Source organism: Budorcas taxicolor, chromosome 1 (genome assembly GCF_023091745.1).
Source record: "Budorcas taxicolor isolate Tak-1 chromosome 1, Takin1.1, whole genome shotgun sequence".
In the NCBI taxonomy this organism is placed as follows: domain Eukaryota; kingdom Metazoa; phylum Chordata; class Mammalia; order Artiodactyla; family Bovidae; genus Budorcas; species Budorcas taxicolor.
Genome location: NC_068910.1, coordinates 41,046,910 through 41,066,158, shown reverse-complemented (window position 1 = coordinate 41,066,158; position 19,249 = coordinate 41,046,910). Strand labels below are relative to the sequence as shown.

Sequence of the window (19,249 nt, the reverse complement as noted above, 5' to 3'; positions counted from 1 at the left end):
GTTTCCCTCCCTGTCCCTGGTGACTTTACTTCCTTGCAAGAAAGGTTTGTGAATGCTTTTTACTGTTATCTGCATTGTTGTTTTTATATGCTAATTCTAGAATTTCTAGTGTAAAGAGCGTTTTCAGGCACAGAGTAGTGGCTCATTAAACAGATATCCCAAAACTCTTAGTAGAACTTAAAGATGAATTCCTTCAGTAAGAGGGAAAATTGTCATTATATGCAGATGATATGGTACAATATACAGAAAACCCTAAAGACACCACACAACATATAGAAAACCACACAACATATAGAACACCCTAAAGACACCACACAAAAGTACTAGAATTGATGACTAATTTCAGCAAGGTAAATGGATACAAGATTAACATACAGAAATAGGTTGCATTTCGTTGCACCAACAATGAAATATCAGAAAAGGGATGTAAATGTAGAGAAATTATAGCTTTTAAAATCACAACCCCAGAAATAAAATACCAAGGAGGTGAAAGATTTATATGCTGAAAACTATAACACATTAACAAAGGAAATTGAAAATGATTCAAAGAAATGGAAAGACATCCCATGCTCTTGGATTGGAAGAATTAATATTGTTAAAATGGCCATACTACCCAAAGTAATCTACAGATTTAATGTAATCCCTATCAGATCACCCATGAAATTTTCACAGAACTAGAATAAATAATCCTAAGAGTAATATGGAATCATAAAAGGCATATAACTGCCAAAGTAATCCTGAAGAAAAAGAACAAGGCAGAAGGCATCACCATCCCAGACTTCAGACAGTACTACAAAGCTACACTAATCAAAACAGTGTAGCATTAGCACAAAAATAGACATAAATAAACCAGAAATGAACACACACCCGCAGCCAATCAATCTTCAACAAAGGAGATAAGAATATAAAATGGGGAAAAGATGGGCTCTTCAGCAAGTGGTGTTGAAAAAGTCGTAAATCAATTAAGTTAGAATACACACTTTCACCATGAATGGAAATAAACTCCCAATGGCTTAAAGACTTAAACATAAGACATGAAATCATAAACTCATTGAAGAAAACATGGGCAAAACCTTCTCTGACATAAATTGTACCAATGTTTTCTTGGGCCAGTCTCCCAGGGCAATAGAAATAAAAACAAAAATAAGCAAATGAAAAAAAATGACATAATCAAGTTTACAAGTTTTTGCACAGCAAAGAAAACTGCAAACAAAACTAAAAGACAACCTACACAATGGGAGAAAATATTTGCAAACAATGCAACTGACAAGGCTTAATTTTCAAAATACACAGAGAGCTCATACGTCTTGACAAAATAAAAACAAAACCCAATCAAAAAATGGGCAGAAGACCTAAATAGACATTTCTTCTCTATAAGAGGAATACAGATAACAACAATGCTCAGCATCACTAATTATCAGAGAAATGCAAATTAAAACTACAATGAGGTACCACCCTACAGCAGTCAGAATGGCCATCATTAAAAAGTCTACAAATAACAAATGCTGGAGAGGGTGTGGAGAAATGGAAACCCTCCTACACTGTTGGTAGAATAGTAAGTTAGTGCAACCATTGTGGAAAACAGTATGGAGATTTCTCATAAATCTAAAAATAGAGTTGCCATATGAATCAACAAGCTCACCCCTGGGCATGCACCCAGAAAAAAAGTCTATCTGAAAAGATAACCTGCACCTATGCTCATAGCAGCACTATTCACAATAGCCAAGATGTGGAAGCAACCTACATGTCTACTGACAGATGAATGGAGGAAGAACATGTGGTACATATATGCAATGGAGTACTACTCAGCCATAAAAAAGAATGAAATAATCCCACTTATAGGAACAAAGATGCAATGAGATTATCATACTAAGTGAAGTAAATCAGAAAGAGAAAGACAAATACCATATGATATTACTTATATGTGGAATCTAAAATATAACACAAATTAATCTCCAGAGAAGGCAATGGCAACCCACTCCAGTACTCTTGCCTGGAAAATCCCATGGACGGAGGAGCCTGGTAGGCTGCAGTCCATGAGGTTGCTACGAGTTGGACACAACTGAGTGACTTCACTTTCACTTTTCACTTTCATGCATTGGAGAAGGAAATGGCAACCCACTCCAGTGTTCTTGCCTGGAGAATCCCAGGGACGGTGGAGCCTGGTGGGCTGCTGTCTGCGGGGTCTCACAGAGTTGGACATGACTGAAGCAACTTAGCAGTAGCAGCAGCAACCTCTCTATGAAACAGAATCAGGGATATAGAGAGCAGACTGTTGGTTGCCAAGGGAGAGGGTCATGGGGGAAGGATGAATCGGGAGTTTGGGATTAGCTTATGCAAACTATTGTATATACAAAGGATTAACAGCAAGGTCCTACTGTATAGCACAGGGAACTAACTCTATTCAATATCCTATGATAAAACATAATAGAGAATAATATGAAAAAGAATGTATACATATATATGTATGTATGTATAGCTGATTCATTTTATATCAGTAATTAACACACTATACATCAATAAAAATAAATTTTAAAAAGATTAATTCCTTCAGAAGAAGTACTGCTAAGCTAAGTCACTTCAGTCATGTCCGACTCTGTGCGACCCCATGGACAGCAGCCCACCAGGCTCCCCTGTCCCTGGGATTCTCCAAGCAAGAACACTGGAGTGGGCTGCCATTTCCTTCTCCAATGTATGAAAGTGAAAAGTGAAAGTGAAGTCGCTCAGTCATGTCCAACTCTTGGCGACCCCATGGACTGCAGCCTACCAGGCTCCTCCGTCCATGGGATTTTCCAGGCAAGAGTACTGGAGTGGGGTGCTGTTGCCTTCTCCGAAGAAGTAGTATAGATTCATAAAAAAGCACCATTGTAAAGTTTAAGATTTTGAATTTCTTCACCACTTCCTTAGTTTTGATCATCTTGAATAACATATTTTAATATTGACTTTTTAAAAGAAAATTTGTTTTCCTAGTTGCTATCCTTAGATACATAATACAATTAAATATTAATTTTTCAGAACTCTCAAAAATATAAGGGAAATGAAGGTAATTATTCCTTTACATGGTTTTGGGGGCATGTTTCTAATTCTATTACTTCTGATGATATTAAAGATCAAAACTGTACAAAGACATTTGAGACACACTGTATCCATATTGAATGATTTTAATTTTGCGTAAAAGCAGTAGAAATATTTTCTTCAGCAAATGTATTATATATATAATAACTACAACCATACATTTACCAAAAAAAGCAAGCTATTAAATTAAATTTGATTGGTTATTTCCCTGCTATATGAATCTACTAATAATTTCATTTACTGCTTGCTAACAGAAGCATATATAAATATATCCTCAAAATTTAAATTTAAATATATCTTCAATGTTAAATCATTCATATATATGAACAAGTATATACACATATATAACAATTGCTCATGTATATATATGGACAATCATAAATTTAAAAATTTATACCTGGTGGCATTTTCCCCCATGATTTCTAAAGAATGCCACTGTCTACTATAGGCATTGGTATGTCAGTCTACTTTAAAGGTGGTTTCATTAGCATATTTGAGAAACCATTGGTTAGCTAATGATGTATTTATTGGGGGAGGCTCTAGTAACTATATAACTATATATATATACTGTTAATATATTGTCAAGAGCTTATCCATAGAAGAGATAAGAATGTATTTATTTGGTCTGTGAAAAGTAGTAGTGGTGGCTGGCAGATAGCTGCAGGCTTATAACATATGATACACATATACATGTATAACCAACAAGCACACGATTGCATCCATTTTCTATGTCCAAATCCAAAGCCTTCATATTATTAATTGCAGGCAAAATGGTAAGGTTCATTTGTACTGTTACACCATGGAATCAAGAGGCCTGTGAACTAACATGAGTATGTCTTAGTTTTATCAGTGGGGGAGAAACCAGGTTTCCATCCCCAAGCCCCCTTCTGTACATGGCAAAACAGTCCAAGGCTTCTCTGAAGTTGTGGGAGAGTCTATAGAAGGGGCGCGCACTTCACTGTGATGCCTAAAATGGCTTTGCACAGAAGAATATCCAATACACACTGAGGGAATGAATGAGTGAATTGATGTCATAAAACAGGCTTATTTAAGGAAAATTCCATTCAACAGGCTGGCATTTCTCCTACCCGTCTTAACTGTTAAGACTGTAAATCATATGAAAATTTAATTCTAAAAACTTAGAGGTGAGCAAATTTTAGAAGCTATCTACTCTCATAGAGTTTTACAACTTTAATTTAGTGGTAAAAATCACTAGAAGTGCTTTAGAAGTCAGAGACCCAAGTCCAAATTCCATATTTTAATGAGCAAATAACTGTTGCTGAGTCTAGGCTCCGTGCATGTGCTCCATAAGATACCATAATAATACATACTTTCACTGAATGACTACCAGGGGATTAAATGACACAATCCATTAGCAGTGGTCAACTAGGCAATTTTCACCTAGTAAGCATTCAAGACCTTAGACCACATGCATAGGGGAGAGATGAAAATAATACTCAGGCACTGACTCGTTTCCTTGTGGCCTGAGTGGTCATAATGACTTCCTTCCATTCAGTTTACTCTCTTCTCACTAAGACTAAGAAGGAGGAGGTGAACAAATTAGGATAAACATTTTGAAATTGGTTTTATACTCCTTGAAAGAATGGAATTATAGAATTTTTAAAAAAATTCATGAGTTCTGCAGAATATGATAAAACATTAGTTCTTTATGTTAGTTCTTTACAAAACCAATTCATGGCCTTAAGATGTGCTTTCCCACTCAACCCCAGCAATACCAGGCTCAAATATCATTGTAAGTGGAAAAGCCAACAAGATGTAACCAAAAAGTTAAGTCATATGCCAGTGAAGCCACATAGGTTTGACAGAGAAAATTCAGATGTATCATTCTATGTAAAAATAAGGTGATATGAAGAACTTAATCTAAAAGATATTACCTGAAGATCCATAACCTCTATAATCATCCTATAAAAAGTAACCATCTAGAAATTTATTTAGATGGCTTTCCTGACAGGAAAGTACTTTCTATATAACTTTTAATGCAGTATTGATGAGAACAATTCAACAAAATTCAAACAAATATCTGCAGATGTCCTATAAGAAGAAAAGCACAGAGTGAGATGTTGCTGCTGCTGCTGCTAAGTCACTTCAGTCGTGTCCGACTCTGTGCAACCCCATAGACGGCAGCCCACCAGGCTCCCCCGTCCCTGGGATTCTCCAGGCAAGAACACTGGAGTGGGGTGCCATTATGTTACAGGGGTGTAACTGGACTTCAGGATGAGTAAGACCCTATACTTGACCTTGATAAACTAGCATTAGGTAGAGTGGATGAGTCATGTACAGAATGTCAGAATTCAAAAAGGCCAATGTAAATACCAAAAGGAACACGTGGAGATTCTTAAGAAGGAAAAAAAAAAAAAACATTGGTTAGTTCATTCTGGAAAGGCAGAAAGAGACTAGGTTGCCTTTGTCTTTGAAGAGGTCGCTCCTCCCTACTAGGCCTGAGGTCACAGTGGCATGGGCAATAGAGGAATACGGGAACTGAGCATCGTTTCTGCACTAACTAGAGTGGAGGGAAGCAGATTTTCTTCACAAGATGTAGTATTGATAGCATACTAATATTTAAGGGTTCTTGAAGTCAGAGAGAAGGAGATTTGAATTCCCTGCCTCCATCTCTTGCTGTGGGTCAAGTTTCTTACATTTCCAACACCTCAGTGTCTTTATCTGAAAATTGGGGATGATGATAATGTCTCCTGAGGTGAGAGCAACACGATATAGTGTATACGGAGGGCTAAATGTGGTGCCCAGCACACAGAAAGCGCTCGGTAAGGGAGTACAGTGACGGTAACGGCAGTGATGATGGAGGCAGTGCTGTGCTGATCCCATCTCCAAAACACGCTCTGACTGGGAGAGTGTTAAAAGCACCTTTGGAGTCAGGAGGGTGTCTATAAAAGCAACACGTGATAAATGTTAGCTGGTTGTCCAAATGTTTATGTGCAATTTAAGAAAAGAATGGGCCTCGGATTTGGTCAGCTACTTAAACAATATTAGGGGTGGTAGTAGTCAATGAAGTTACAACTTACTATGTTTTTACTAGATGCCAAACAGTGTGCTGAACACTTTAAAAAGGATTTTTCACTTACTACAACAAGGCTATATGATAGGTCCTGATAATGTCACTGCTCTCTTTGGGATTTCTGCTCAGGCTTATAGGACTTACAAAAGCACCTAAGGTCCCATTGCCAGCCTAATGGAAGTGAGTTTAAACCCAGACTGTCTGACTTGTTCTTAATCACTACAGTAGGAAATTAAGCATGCTGCCCTTTGCCTGATTCTCCATCTGAGTCCTGAATATTTCCCTTAGCCCCTGAGTGAAGATGTCCTGAATATTTCTCTCTCTTTGACCTCAGTTGGCTTCAACATCCAACTTCTCAAAACAGGGATTGTTTCAATGAACAGCAATGAATGCAGGGTCGAGGTTCAGTCACCTTGATGACTAGGGGTCAGAATCAGTGAAAGAAAATGCTCTGTGACAAGCCTACCTTCATACAGAAACAAGAAAGGAATGAAGGGGGACAGAAGATAATAGAATAAGGGTATAGGAAAAATAGTACCTGGCATTGTGATAATAATATTGATAATAACAATAATAACAACTTCAGTGTGCTCCAGGCATTGTATTAAGTGCTTGGCATAGGTAACTTCATTCTAAACTTGAAAAGCATCTTACAATGATGGAATGTTATTACCATCATTTTATAAATGGGGATACTGAGGTTCAGGTAATCAGGTAAATTTCCCAAGCTCATACGGTTAGTAAGTGGAAAGTCAGAATCTGAACCAACATCTACATTCCTAACCATCATGCTATAACCATTATGCATAACCAAAAATTCTAATAAAACTCCCCCATAACCTACTGCTACACTCCAGACTTAAACAGTCCAAGATCAAGAAATAGGAAAGTTGGAGTTACTGCTCTTAAGTACATTTCAATCTTTTCAAAACATTGTAGTTACTCACAAGATGCAGTCCCTGTGATAATCTTCTCAACCAATCATCAAGAAACAGGAACCAAAGATTTGAATAACAGTATGTTCCTACTTATGAGGACAATGGGACAGTATGGTTGACGCTGGGCTTAAGCGTTCCAGAAAATGTGATCAAAGTAGGCACAAATGCTGATACATCTCCCCCACTCACCAAAGTCAACAGCGAAATTTCATTTCCATATTGCTCTTCATAGTTCTACCCTACTTGTGCCTGTCATTCATCCTCTGGCCTCTTCCCGTCTCCATTTCTGTACAAAAAGCTGCTACATTGCTGCTCTCTGATATGAAAAGGGTGTGTTAGGAGAGGGAGCCATGGTACCTCAATGTCTATTTTTTTTTCATCTTAATTCTATTATGCCAACTCCACTGAACTTAATTATAGTCAATACAGAATTAGACAATTACCCTCTGTTCTATTCTTCAGATGGTATATTTTGATAAAATTTACTACATTCTGCTCTCTCCTTGAACACTAGATGAACACTAGAAATGGATGTGTTGATGTAAAATTTGTTATAATTACAATTAAAATATAGCTTACATAATGATAATGTTAACATAAAATTATAGATGTGTAGAGACAACGTGGTCATGCATTTTTTAGTATAAGTACATGCCTAGACCAATAACTGCTAGTGGAATGAATATAGAAGAGAATTTTGGCTAAGCCACAAAATCGGTTTAAGGATTTTCAGATAGCTAAGGGGAACTCAGAGAGGCCTGGCATGCTGCAGTCCATGAGGTCACAAAGAGTCAGACATGACTGGGCGACTGAACATCAACAATAAGGGGAACTCAAAACCAGTAAGATAATATTTCCGCTGTCATGTTTCAATTGCATAGTGAAGGGAAAATGTGAAAGGTCTGGCAAAATTGTTCAAAGTAGGTACCCAAATGGAAATGACAAGTACGATTTTCCCTTGAATATATGAGTGAATGCTTAAATTCTCATTTATCAGTGATACAAATTTTCAAGTGGGTTTGATGAATCATAAAATAATAATTATATATAAAAAGGTATATGAGACTGCATTGATATAAATAGTTCAGAATTACTTCTATTTAGAGGTACTCTATCACAACTAAATTAAATGTTACAAGACACAGTTTCAAGTACACTAGCAGTGAACATTTGGTGGAGAAGGCAGTGGCACCCCACTCCAGTACTCTTGCCTGGAAAATCCCATGGATGGAGGAGCCTGGTAGGCTGCAGTCCATGCTAAGGGTTGGACACGACTGAGTGACTTCCCTTGCACTTTTCACTTTCATGCATTGGAGAAGGAAATGGCAACCCACTCCAGTGTTCTTGCCTGGAGAATCCCAAGGACAGGGGAGCCTGGTGGGCTGCCATCTATGGGGTCGTACAGAGTCGGACACAACTGAAGTGACTTAGCAGAAGTGAAAATTTGGAGACTGAAAAGTTTATTCTAAACGTTTGTAGTCATGGTGTCTTAACTAAAACAACTATGTCACAAATATTATTACTAATAAAATAACTGTGACAACATTTTATTCAGTTTTACTGCAAAAACAAACAAACAAAACATATAGGTATTTCATTTCAGACTGCTATTTTAGCTAAGAGTTGTTAAAAGTGTTAAGAAGACAGTGTTAACTACATTACTTCATTTTATCTTTAAAATAGTTCTTCCATGTAATTGTCCTTAATATCTCCATTTTAGTAAAAATGTATTTCTAGCTTAGACCTTTCATCAGAACTATAGACTTGTCTATCTGACTCTGTATTCAGCACCTCTACTTGGATGTCAAGAAAAATATTGTCTTATACCTCCAAAACCTTTAATCCGCTAACGTATGCTCTACCCTAAACTTATTCTATTTTATGTGATAGTAACCACACCTTTCTAGTTGTGCAGGCACTAAATCTTGATTTCACCCTTGACCCCTTTTTCTCCATTCTCACATTTAATCTACCAGGAAATGCTGTCACAGTCTTCCCGATGCACCACTTCTGAGAACACTGGCCATCAACATCCTGGTACATGGACCTCATGGAAGCTATAATTGCCTCCTGAGAGGCTCCCTGATTCTGCTCTCTCCCTCTTCCTCAAGACCACAGATGGAGTTATGCTTGTCAAACAAGAGACAGATCATGTCACACCTTTGCTAAAATCCTGCCTCTGGCTGCCTACGTTTAGAGTAAAAGACAAAATGCATGTAGTGGTCTCCCAGGACTCACCCAGTTTGGTGATCTGACCTCAAGTCCTCCTGCTGCCCCTTCCTCCCCACTGACTAAGTCAGCCAGGGTGGCCTCCTTGATATTCCCCCAGCCTGCCAGGCATATTTATGCCTCAGAGTTTGGGCACCGAATGTTCCCGCTTCCAGGGAGTGGCCCCCCCTAATGCATTATGACAACTCCCTCACTTCAAGTCTTGGCTCAAATGTCAACTTATGAAATCCAGCCTGACTACCCTATTTAAAAATAGAACCCACCTGTACACCCCTCTAGCATTCCCAACCAAGGCTCTTCAGTGGCTTCAAATTCTTTTCTTCATCCCATAGAACCCATTAACTTGTGACAAAGTATAGAATTTATTTATAACATCCATCTGTTATCAACAAGAGCACAAGAAAAGAAAGGTGGGGGGCGGGCAGAGAGAGAGAGAGGGAGAAATGCATAAAGGCTCTTGTCTAATTTACTCATTCATACGTCCAAGCATGTGGAACAGTGCACAAGGAAGAAGCTTAGTACGTATTTTTGGAAAATATATAGATGAGGAAACTAGTAAGCAGTAAAGCTCAAAAAGTTTAAGTGATTTACTCAAGGTTCTACAGCTAGAAAAGGGTCACCATGGAATTCACACTTGCGGATGGCTGACGTCAAATCTGTTAGTCTCTCTGCTAAGTACACCAAGTCCATGCAATGAATGATATGTTTTAACCAGCACCATGGAAATTCACAGTCCATTGAGTAGTACTGATAAAATGTTCTCTCTCTCTCTCTCTCTCTCTCTCTATATATATATATATATATATATGTGTGTGTGTGTGTGTGTGTGTGTGTGTGTGTGCTGCTGCTGCTGCTGAGTCGCTTCAGTCGTGTCCAACTCTGTGCTACCCCATGGACGGCAGCCCACCAGGCTCCCCTGTCCCTGGGATTCTCCAGGCAAGAACACTGGAGTGGGTTGCCATTTCCTTCTCCAATGCGTGAAAGTGAAAAGTGAAAGGGAAGTCGCTCAGTCATGTCCAACTCTTAGCGACCCCATGGACTGCAGCCTACCAGGCTCCTCCGTCCATGGGATTTTCCAGGCAAGAGGACTGGAGTGGGGTGCCATTGCCTTCTCCAATGTGTGTGTGTGTATATATATATATATATATATATATATATACATACACACAGATAGATAGATATCGATTTAAACAAGGGAAACAGAAGAGTAGAATTCATCATGAATTATTATTGCAATTTTACAGTAGACTTAACAATAATGACATTTAAGTAACTGATATTTAATGGCAGCATAATAATGATGATAAAACAATAGCACTTAACTGTAGTAAACACTAATCTCATGGCCAACTCGATGCTAAACTATTTCCATGTGTATCTGGTGCAATCTGTATGATCATTCTCTCAGACATGCTTTATGTGTAACTCCATCAGGCACAGTTCTCTTGTTCCCAATTCAAAGATAAGGAAATTAAAGAGAGACGTGGTATCTGTTTGGTCAAGATGAGGCTGGTAGTAAATCGTGAGTATGGATTTCAATTCAGGTCTGTCTAACGCTAGAATTTGATTCTTAATCTCTACATGAAAATTCTGATAATTCCTTTGATAAAAGCATGTTTTCTCCTGGAAAACATCCCCCTTTATGTCTGCCTGTGCTAATACCTTCAGAACACAGTCAAGTTTAAAACATAATAAAAATGTTTAAACAGTGCTTTAACAAATAGAAATATTTTCAACTGAACAATAACACAAAAAGGCAGGCTGAGCCCTTTGAAGTGGCTTCATTGCTATCTTCCATCCAGAATGAGAAAAGGAATCAACAGCCTCAGAGCAAAGAAAGCACAAAACGCAGAGATGGAAGACTCTGTAAATGACCAATTATAAGACTATTAATGTGCAGCACTTTCATAGACAAAATCATCCATTAGACTGAAAACTCTCCTACCCTTCATTTCACGGCCCACACAAACATTAATGTTGCATTTATTAGGATATACTTCCCGTGCTTTATCAACCTGACTTCCAGAAATTATATTAATACAGTCCCCTCGCATTACACATATATTTGAATGATGGATTCCCTCACTTGAGGTTTATAGAAAGAGTGGAGTGAATGAAATAAAGTTTAGAAAGAAATATCATAATCCATAATGAATGGGCACTGAATCAGGAAAACAAGAAACATATTTTCTCATTTATTTGTATGAAAAGTCTACTATATATTTATTGCCTCTGCACAGGGCTACCTGTTGAATAATGGAAAACAAGCATGTTTTCTTTGGAGATAAGGATTTGTGTTCTCAAGTTTCTATGAGTGCACAGAATTTATCTTGCTAAAGAAATGAAATAAAATGTTGTTTCTTTCTGGAAGTAGATTTGGTTAAGCAATTAGCAACTCTGATATCTTTAAATCACTACAGTTCCAGGGTAGGCAAATCTATGATTATTTTAAGCACTTCTTTATTGGTGCAACAGTTGAGCAGTGCTCATAGTCACTAACAACCAATGCACTGTCAGACAAATCTAAGATGAATCTAGACTTTGCCACTTACTAGCTCTGTGAATCACTTCCTTCAGACTTACAGTGTGATTATACATCGTTTGCAGAACTACTGTCAGAACTAAACGTACAGGACACAGTGGCCCACAGTAAGAACTCCAATGAGCGCTGTGGTCACTGCTAGTAATATTGAAAAGAAATTAGAACTTCTCATAACGTGAGATATGTTTCCTTTATCATTGTAATTTCATATCATTTTACTTTTGACTTTATAACTTAATAACTTGATCCAAGAAACATTTGGCAGTATATATAACTGAAAGAAAATTACTTGTCAAGTATGAAATGCTATAATATTAAGTGTGCAGGCACAATACTCTTCTCAGGTAATTATTTAACCTGCAAAAATAGGTTATTGTCTTCTTTTTAATTAAGTACATTGAACACCTATATTTGTTATGCCAATTGGCCAAAGGTTCATTAATTTATTAGTCTAACTACATGTTGCATAAATGTCTTCTAAACATAATCACATGTGTATTTTAGTTGTTGGGAAAATGTATTTCAGACTGTTCTTTTTTTGACTATTTAAGTTAAAACAGGGTGAGAAGTAGAGCAGGCTTAATGTACTTTGTACTATATCATGCCATGAAAATGCTTCTGTGCTCTGAAGACATCAACAAAAGATCTGCTTAAACGGTAAGAATTCAACTATTGTTCTAAAGCTTCCAAATAGGAGGGTTGTAGGCTGCAGTTTATATGAGAAGTATTTGCTCTCTTTCTCAACTGCATCAAGATGGGAAATACATGATCATAAATGCTTAAAAGTAAAGTTGCTCAGTCGTGTCTGACTCTTTGCAACACCATGGATTGTAGCCTACCAGGCTCCTCCGTCCATGGAATTTTCCAGGCAAGGGTACTGGAGTGGGTTGCCATTTCCTTCTCCATAAATGCTTAAAGGTAAAACAATAAATGTTGGATAGAGTGGGGGAGGATGCAAAGTTTTATGTATCTCAAACCTGGGCTATAAGGATTTTCCTGAAACAAAATATCAGTTATTATTTTTTGCCTAAGGAATGTCAATAAGCAAACTCGACATTAATGAAGGAGAGTAGCTCTTTTAGCTATGATGCTTTCAGTTGAACATGGCTGAAAACAAACTCAAAATCATCAAAGGCAATTTGAAAACAGAAACAAACAAGAACAACCTCAAGGGACAAGTACTGGAAATTCAGAGGGGCTGCCAACTATTCAGACAAAGTTGGATTTGGGAGTTCCAGAGTACCAACAGAATTCCAGCTTTCTCTCCATCACTCAGCCCTGCTTACCTCTGCAAGACTTCACGTTACAAAAAGTCTCTTCTTATGCTGGATGATCACTGGGAGTCCCAGGGACATGTCTCCTTAGCTTAGAAATTCCACAGAGAAAAGACTTTTTTTTCCCATTCTTCTTTGAAAGAAGTCTCAAGGAGGAGTCCCAGAGACTTAGATGCCCACACATGAACGATCACCTGCTGTGACTCATCCCTGGGGCCAGAGAGGCAGGATGTCATTATCTGGCAGTTCTCCAAGAAAAGCCTGCTGGTTTTGCAAGATGAAAGGGGAGAGGACGTGGATAATGAAAACTGTATCTGCTTCTGTAAAATCCAGTCCCCACTCCCTGCCCTGTGTCATATGACCACGTAGGAAGCTGACCCAGCAGGCAATATTTCCTGCAATAGCCTTGATATGTATGACTAAGGCACACACTGGTAGAAGAACACAAGAAAAAGTCTGAGTGGTGAAATCAGCTAGACCAATAGTATCTAAAATAGCTGTGTGAAAAGATCATTAAAAAGTTGCCCCAAACTCACTCAAAGTTCAAAGTTGGAGCTAGACATACAACATCATGGAGCTTGGACAAGAACAGATTTTCTCCAAACTAAACTGTGACATAGAGATTCGAAACTTCAGCACATTTTTAAAAAATAAGAAATATCTGATGAGAAAAATGAGGCCTGGAAAAACTGAATGGCTTAAGGTAACACAGCTAATTAATGGCAGGACTGAGACTAGAGTACACTTTATCTAATTGACTGTGGTCTTTTAAATCCATGATACAACTTCTATAGGTAACAAAGAGAGCATTTATAATCTGCTAAATCCTAAATGTTTGTGAAACTGAAGTAATCCATTATCTCAGTAATTCTTGAAGAAAAAAAAATATCCAAAGACTTTTTAATTGTATAAGTATATATATACACATGTATATGTTTGTGTGTGGTTATATATATGTGTGTATGTGTGTGTGTATATATATATATATATATATATAAAATACTTGTGGAGGTATCTTTAGATATAGTATGTGCCTATCTCTATTCCTTCCCTTTCTGCTCTTTTAAAAAATGCCCCTTTAAAAATTGCCCACTCACCATCTGTTAGGTAAATTTGCCGAAACACAGTAAATGTGGAGACAGAAATTGTTATAGAGACTCTTCCAAATGGCACTGACACCTATATCTGTGAATTTTTTTAAAGAGTAAGAGGTTTTTTTTTTTATTCCCACTATAGTAACACCACATTATCCTAGGTGCCCAGTTCTATCAATTACATAAGCTGCAGAAAGAGAGAAAGAAAGAAGCAAGAAAACCTTGTTCTTATGTATAAAATGCTGCCCCCAAAGTTTGAGATTATACTCAAGCATCAATGAGCAGAAGGAAAACACAAATTTACAAATATATTTCGTTTATGGTACCAGGGCCACAGGTTTAGATTTGCAATATGCTTCCACAAGGGTCAAGTTGACCACTTTGTTCTATCTAGTTGCTCCTGAGAGAACAAAACAACTGGAACAGATGCCATTCAATTTCAAGTCTATAGCTTAGACCATGTCACTGAACATGAAATATTGTTCATTCAGAGTCAGGACGTAGCAAGAGTAATTTATACTCTCAGAGTGTTTGCTCTCAAGTCAATAGCAGAGAAGCCTTGAATAAAAACGTTCCCATTACTTTCCACTATAATATATCTTACTTATAGCCCATGAAACAGTGGTCAGGGGAGATTTATTCTTTGGACATCACATTATGTAAGCTCTTCACTTTTAAGCCATCCCCCACTCTGTGATCATTTTTTAAAAATATGTTACTCATAGTCAATATTAATTTACATTTAATCTTTCTTAGCATTAGGAGAGTATTATTTTGTACAAGCTCAGAAACAAATCTCTAGAAATGCCTCCCTGATGCTTCTTTCAGGCTGAAAATGCATTGCAGGGCTGTTGCAGTGACTTAATTCTAGTTGGCAGAGCCCTGGCCACACGCTAATTTCATTAGCCTCAAATTCCTGGATTTGAAAGATCCACTGGGTATGATTCCTGTGTTCTGACATGTCACTGACTAACCAACACAGTGTGCATACAGAAAAGAGAGAGTACTCACTCAGCTCTGGCCCACCAGCAGATAAGGATTCCAAGTCAGAGACACTATTTACATCTGAGTACTCAATCTTGCCCTGGTCCTCACTTTCATGAAAGAACTTCATTCCAGGGTTTGCTGGCAGCTGCAGCATTTGTTTCACCTATTACTATCTTCTTACTCCTTCCCCCAACCCTCAGTGCTTAGCATCCCCCATTTAAGTCACCAAGTATTCCTTCCCCCAACCTAGAAGTGTATCTCACCATAAATTTTTATCTCAAGTGATCAGTTTGGCATATTCCCCACAGCAACCCACAGTGACCAGGCAAAAGAAAACTTGAATCTCTGGAGAACTAAGAATTCAGTCATTTAGAGGAGTTTCTTTTATACAGGACAATCTTAATTGAGCTGAACTCTGCAATCCCAGAGAAGACTGCACCCACCATTCTTGTCCTCTCTCCCCAAAGTGACTGTGCCTTTGAACAATGGGTCTGTGTTCCACTATTTTCTTTATTCATTTTGCAGTTTTAAAGAGGCTAGGAAACTGGTGATTGGACTTGCACGCCAGGAGTTTCTAAGATCACATGCAAGAAAAAAAAAAAAAAAGGCTACTGGAAGAGACTGTCAGAATCTATCTCTATATATTTAAACATGGGCAATGGCTAACTGGGATGGCCACACTAACGCTTATACCCAGCTCACAGCACAAGCTACAAGTTGCTGCATCCCTCCTGCTATCAGCCTCTTCTCAATAAATACAGGTGAAAACTGGGGGTTCTTTTCCCTCAGCTGTTTAGTCCAACATGAATAGCTGCAATTTGCAAATTAGAGAAAAATGACAGTGTTTTCTCTGAATGGTTTTGGCCCCAACCCACACTGCTAACGCTGGCATTCAGTTCCTTTCCTCCCCAGCCCAGGGAATGCGGGAACTAAGCACAAGGCAAGCGTTTTTTCTTGCAACTCCCTCAGGTCCACACACCAGAGAAGGGAATCAGCTCCCCCTGGAATCTTTTTCAGCAAACACAATCCAATCTGTGAGCCTGGTCTGCAAGCTCTCTCCTGACTTTCAGATTTCACTCTGTTTTAGACAGGCAGGCCCATCTGCAGCACTACCCAAGCTCTGAGGAAAGAGAGAAACAGGCGGTAAAATAATTAATAAAAGAAAAAAATGTCAAAGAGCAAATGGGCCTTCAACTCCCAGAGCTCCAGTTAAAATTCTATGAGTCACCTCTGTGGTTTTCAGGCAACCTCTGGCCTCATCCTCCTTACAGGACTGCCTCCTCAGGTTCTCTGGCTTAACCTCAGAGGTAAAGGAATTGCTTCTGGGTTTTGCTTACAACAATCCAGGCTCCTCTGGAACACATCAACTCAAAGTGAAGGCTTCCTCCCCAGGCACTTTAGGGTTTGCAAACATCTAGAGATCTTTGTGACAGCATCCCGGGGAGGCACTAAGGATGCTCATGGGATCAGAGGGCCCATACCAGACTGCAGCCTTGGACAGGCACCCTTCTTACTGGCACAAACACAAACTTTATACTCCTGGGAGCAGATGGAGGTGATGGCTGGACTCTCATCTGGAGTCCCCTCCAGAAACCCAACACCCTTAGGGAAAGGCAATTGGGAGGGAGCCAACTCTCTGGACAGAGTGAGCATAAGGGTCAAACAGAAGATTTTGAGAAGGGAGTGAGGGAGTTTGGACACTACCAGGCAGGGAGAGAGCTGTGCATTAAAAAAAATACATCACTTCCAGACAGAGATGAACAACGACAACAACAAACCTTGGAGATAAAGGTAGAGAAAGAGAAGAGAGGCAGAAATTGAAAGGGGGAATTAAAAATAGAGGAGGGCGTGGGGAAAAAAAAGCACGGAGAAAGAGACACGAGGCGAGAAAGAGAGACAGTAAGAAAGACAGCGAAACAGGAAAAGGGAACCCATAGTCACGCGGACCCTGAAATTCAGTTTTTTAATTCACAGCCATCCATTTCTACCCAGTGCAGCGCACGAGCCCTGGGGCTGAGGCTCCGCGAGCAGGCTGCGAGAGAGAGCACTGCAGAAGACTAACCACCCATCGCTCAGCTGCCCCATCCGCCTTCTCCCATTTTCGCCGTCGCCCTCTTGCACCCCAGCAGGAGGAACGCCCAGCCTTGCTCATCGCACCCTACTGCCTCCCTCCCGGTGTCTTCTCGCCTGACTCTAAGAATCGTCCTCAAAGGCCAGGATTGGGTTGGGGGTTGCGTTAGGGAGGTCGTGGGAAAGGATGGGCGGAGGGAGGAGGCAGAGAAAGCTATTTTGTTTCGCAGTTAGCATGAGCTCATCTCTGGGCTCCGGAATGGAAGAGTAGAAAGCTGATCGCCCAGCTCCTGCCAGTGGCTGGATTGCAAATGCAATTTAGACGGTGCAAACAACTGCCCAGAGCAAATCACTTGGGGGTCACGTCTGTGGGTGGCCTCTCCCCACTTGGGGGCCGTCCCCCTCGTCTTCTGCCCCATGCCTTCTCAAAGACAGGCTACAGGTCGGGAAATCCGACCTGGGAGAACTGGGCAATTAACATTCGGATGTAGGTGAAGACCTAGACCTCTGGTCTAAGAAGTGCCTCCCTAATCTTTTCTCGACATCTTCCTGGGGAGCTGCGTCTTGCCGGGTGGCGTGGGGCTGAGAAGCTGGGAGTTGAGAAATGCCCAGTTTCCAGGCGTCTTCTCATCTTTCAAATTCCTTGCGCTTAACCGGCTCTCACAGGAACCTGGCACTTTTACGAGCCAGTTTTTGGACCATATTTCACTCTAATGCAAACCCATTTAAATCATCGCCTTGTTTTTCGCAGATTGCTTCTTGTAAATGGGGCCATAAATCCAGGATGTCAAGCTGGATGGAGTGGAGCGCGGACAGGGGAGAGATGGAAGGGAAATGAACCCAACGGGGAAAGTACCTCCTCGCGTGGGGCGGGAGGGATTCGGCAGGATCTCCAGGGCGGCAATGAGAGAAGGCTGACCTGACCCCGCGCCCCTCCAGTCCAAGCCAGTGTTTTTTTAGGATTAAGAGCGCGGGGAGCTACGGCACGCTCTGCCCCAGTGGGAGCGCCCCCCTACCTGGAAAAGCCTCAGGATGTTGGCTACCATGATGGAGACCGAACTCCCCGAAGCCCCAATCACTCCAACTACTTTCTCCGGCTTGACGAAAACTGGAGGCTCGCCGTTGGTGCAGCGCACGTCGGAGGTGTCCTTCTGGATGAGCGCCTGGACGAAAGTGAGCGACTGTTCGAGCGCGTAAGTGTCCCTGGAACAAGTGTCCAGGATCCGCGCGCCCAGCGTCACGTTGGGCAGCAGGTTGGGATCGCTGTTGATCTGGTCCAGGGCGTAGAGCATCGCTTCCAGCCTGTGGATCCCGTTCTCCCTCTTGATGTCGCCGCAGGGCACTCCGCTGGGACCCTTCGCGTGCACCGGGAACAGCCCCCCAAGGGTGACGTCCCCCTCGATCCGGATGGAGTGCGGGGCGTACATCTCCTGGCCGCGCGCCGCCGCCGCCAGCGCGCACAGGAGCACCTCCAGCACGCAGCAGGGGAACTTCATCAAAGTCAGGACGCGGAGCAGCTTCCCCAGCTGGACCATGCTGCTCCAGCGGCTGCGGCGGCGCTGGAGGGGACGGTGGCGGGCTCGCCGGGGTTCGGGCTCCTTGGGGTGAGCTTCTCGTGGGAAGCCCAGGAGCTCCCGCTGGCGAGGACGGTGGGGGCGCCCGGGGAGGGGCAGCCGGCGAGGGTAGGGGGCCCCGCGGAGCCTGCCAGCTTGGGGTGCCGTGCGCTCTGGGGTTCCCCGGCCGGCGCGCCGCGCTCGCGCTCGAGCTCCGCGGCTTGCAGCTCGAGCTCTCCAACAGCCCAGCACTAGGGAGAGGGCACGGATTGCTATCGCTTTAAATGGTCGTTCGGCTCCCTCTCCTCCTCCTCCCACTCCCTCCCACCCTCGCTCGCTCTCCGGCTCTCCCCACCCTTCTCAGAGCCCGCCCTCCCCACTGGTTTGCATCATCACGCAGGGAGGGGCTGCGTGAGGAGGTAAAGGGGGGAATGGGTGGGCGGCTTGGAGCGG

At 41.1% G+C, this 19,249-nt stretch overlaps 1 protein-coding gene across 1 annotated transcript in view; it reads right to left on the bottom strand.

Annotated features, from left to right (window-relative positions):
• GRM7 (glutamate metabotropic receptor 7) overlaps positions 1-18,778 on the bottom strand; it is an 884,992-nt gene extending 866,214 nt beyond the window's left edge. Inside the window, exon 1 of the mRNA XM_052637554.1 lies at positions 18,260-18,778. Within this exon, the coding sequence (XP_052493514.1) occupies positions 18,260-18,778 (519 nt within the window). The remainder of the gene's footprint in view (positions 1-18,259) is intronic.
• Between the last annotated feature and the right edge of the window lie 471 nt (positions 18,779-19,249).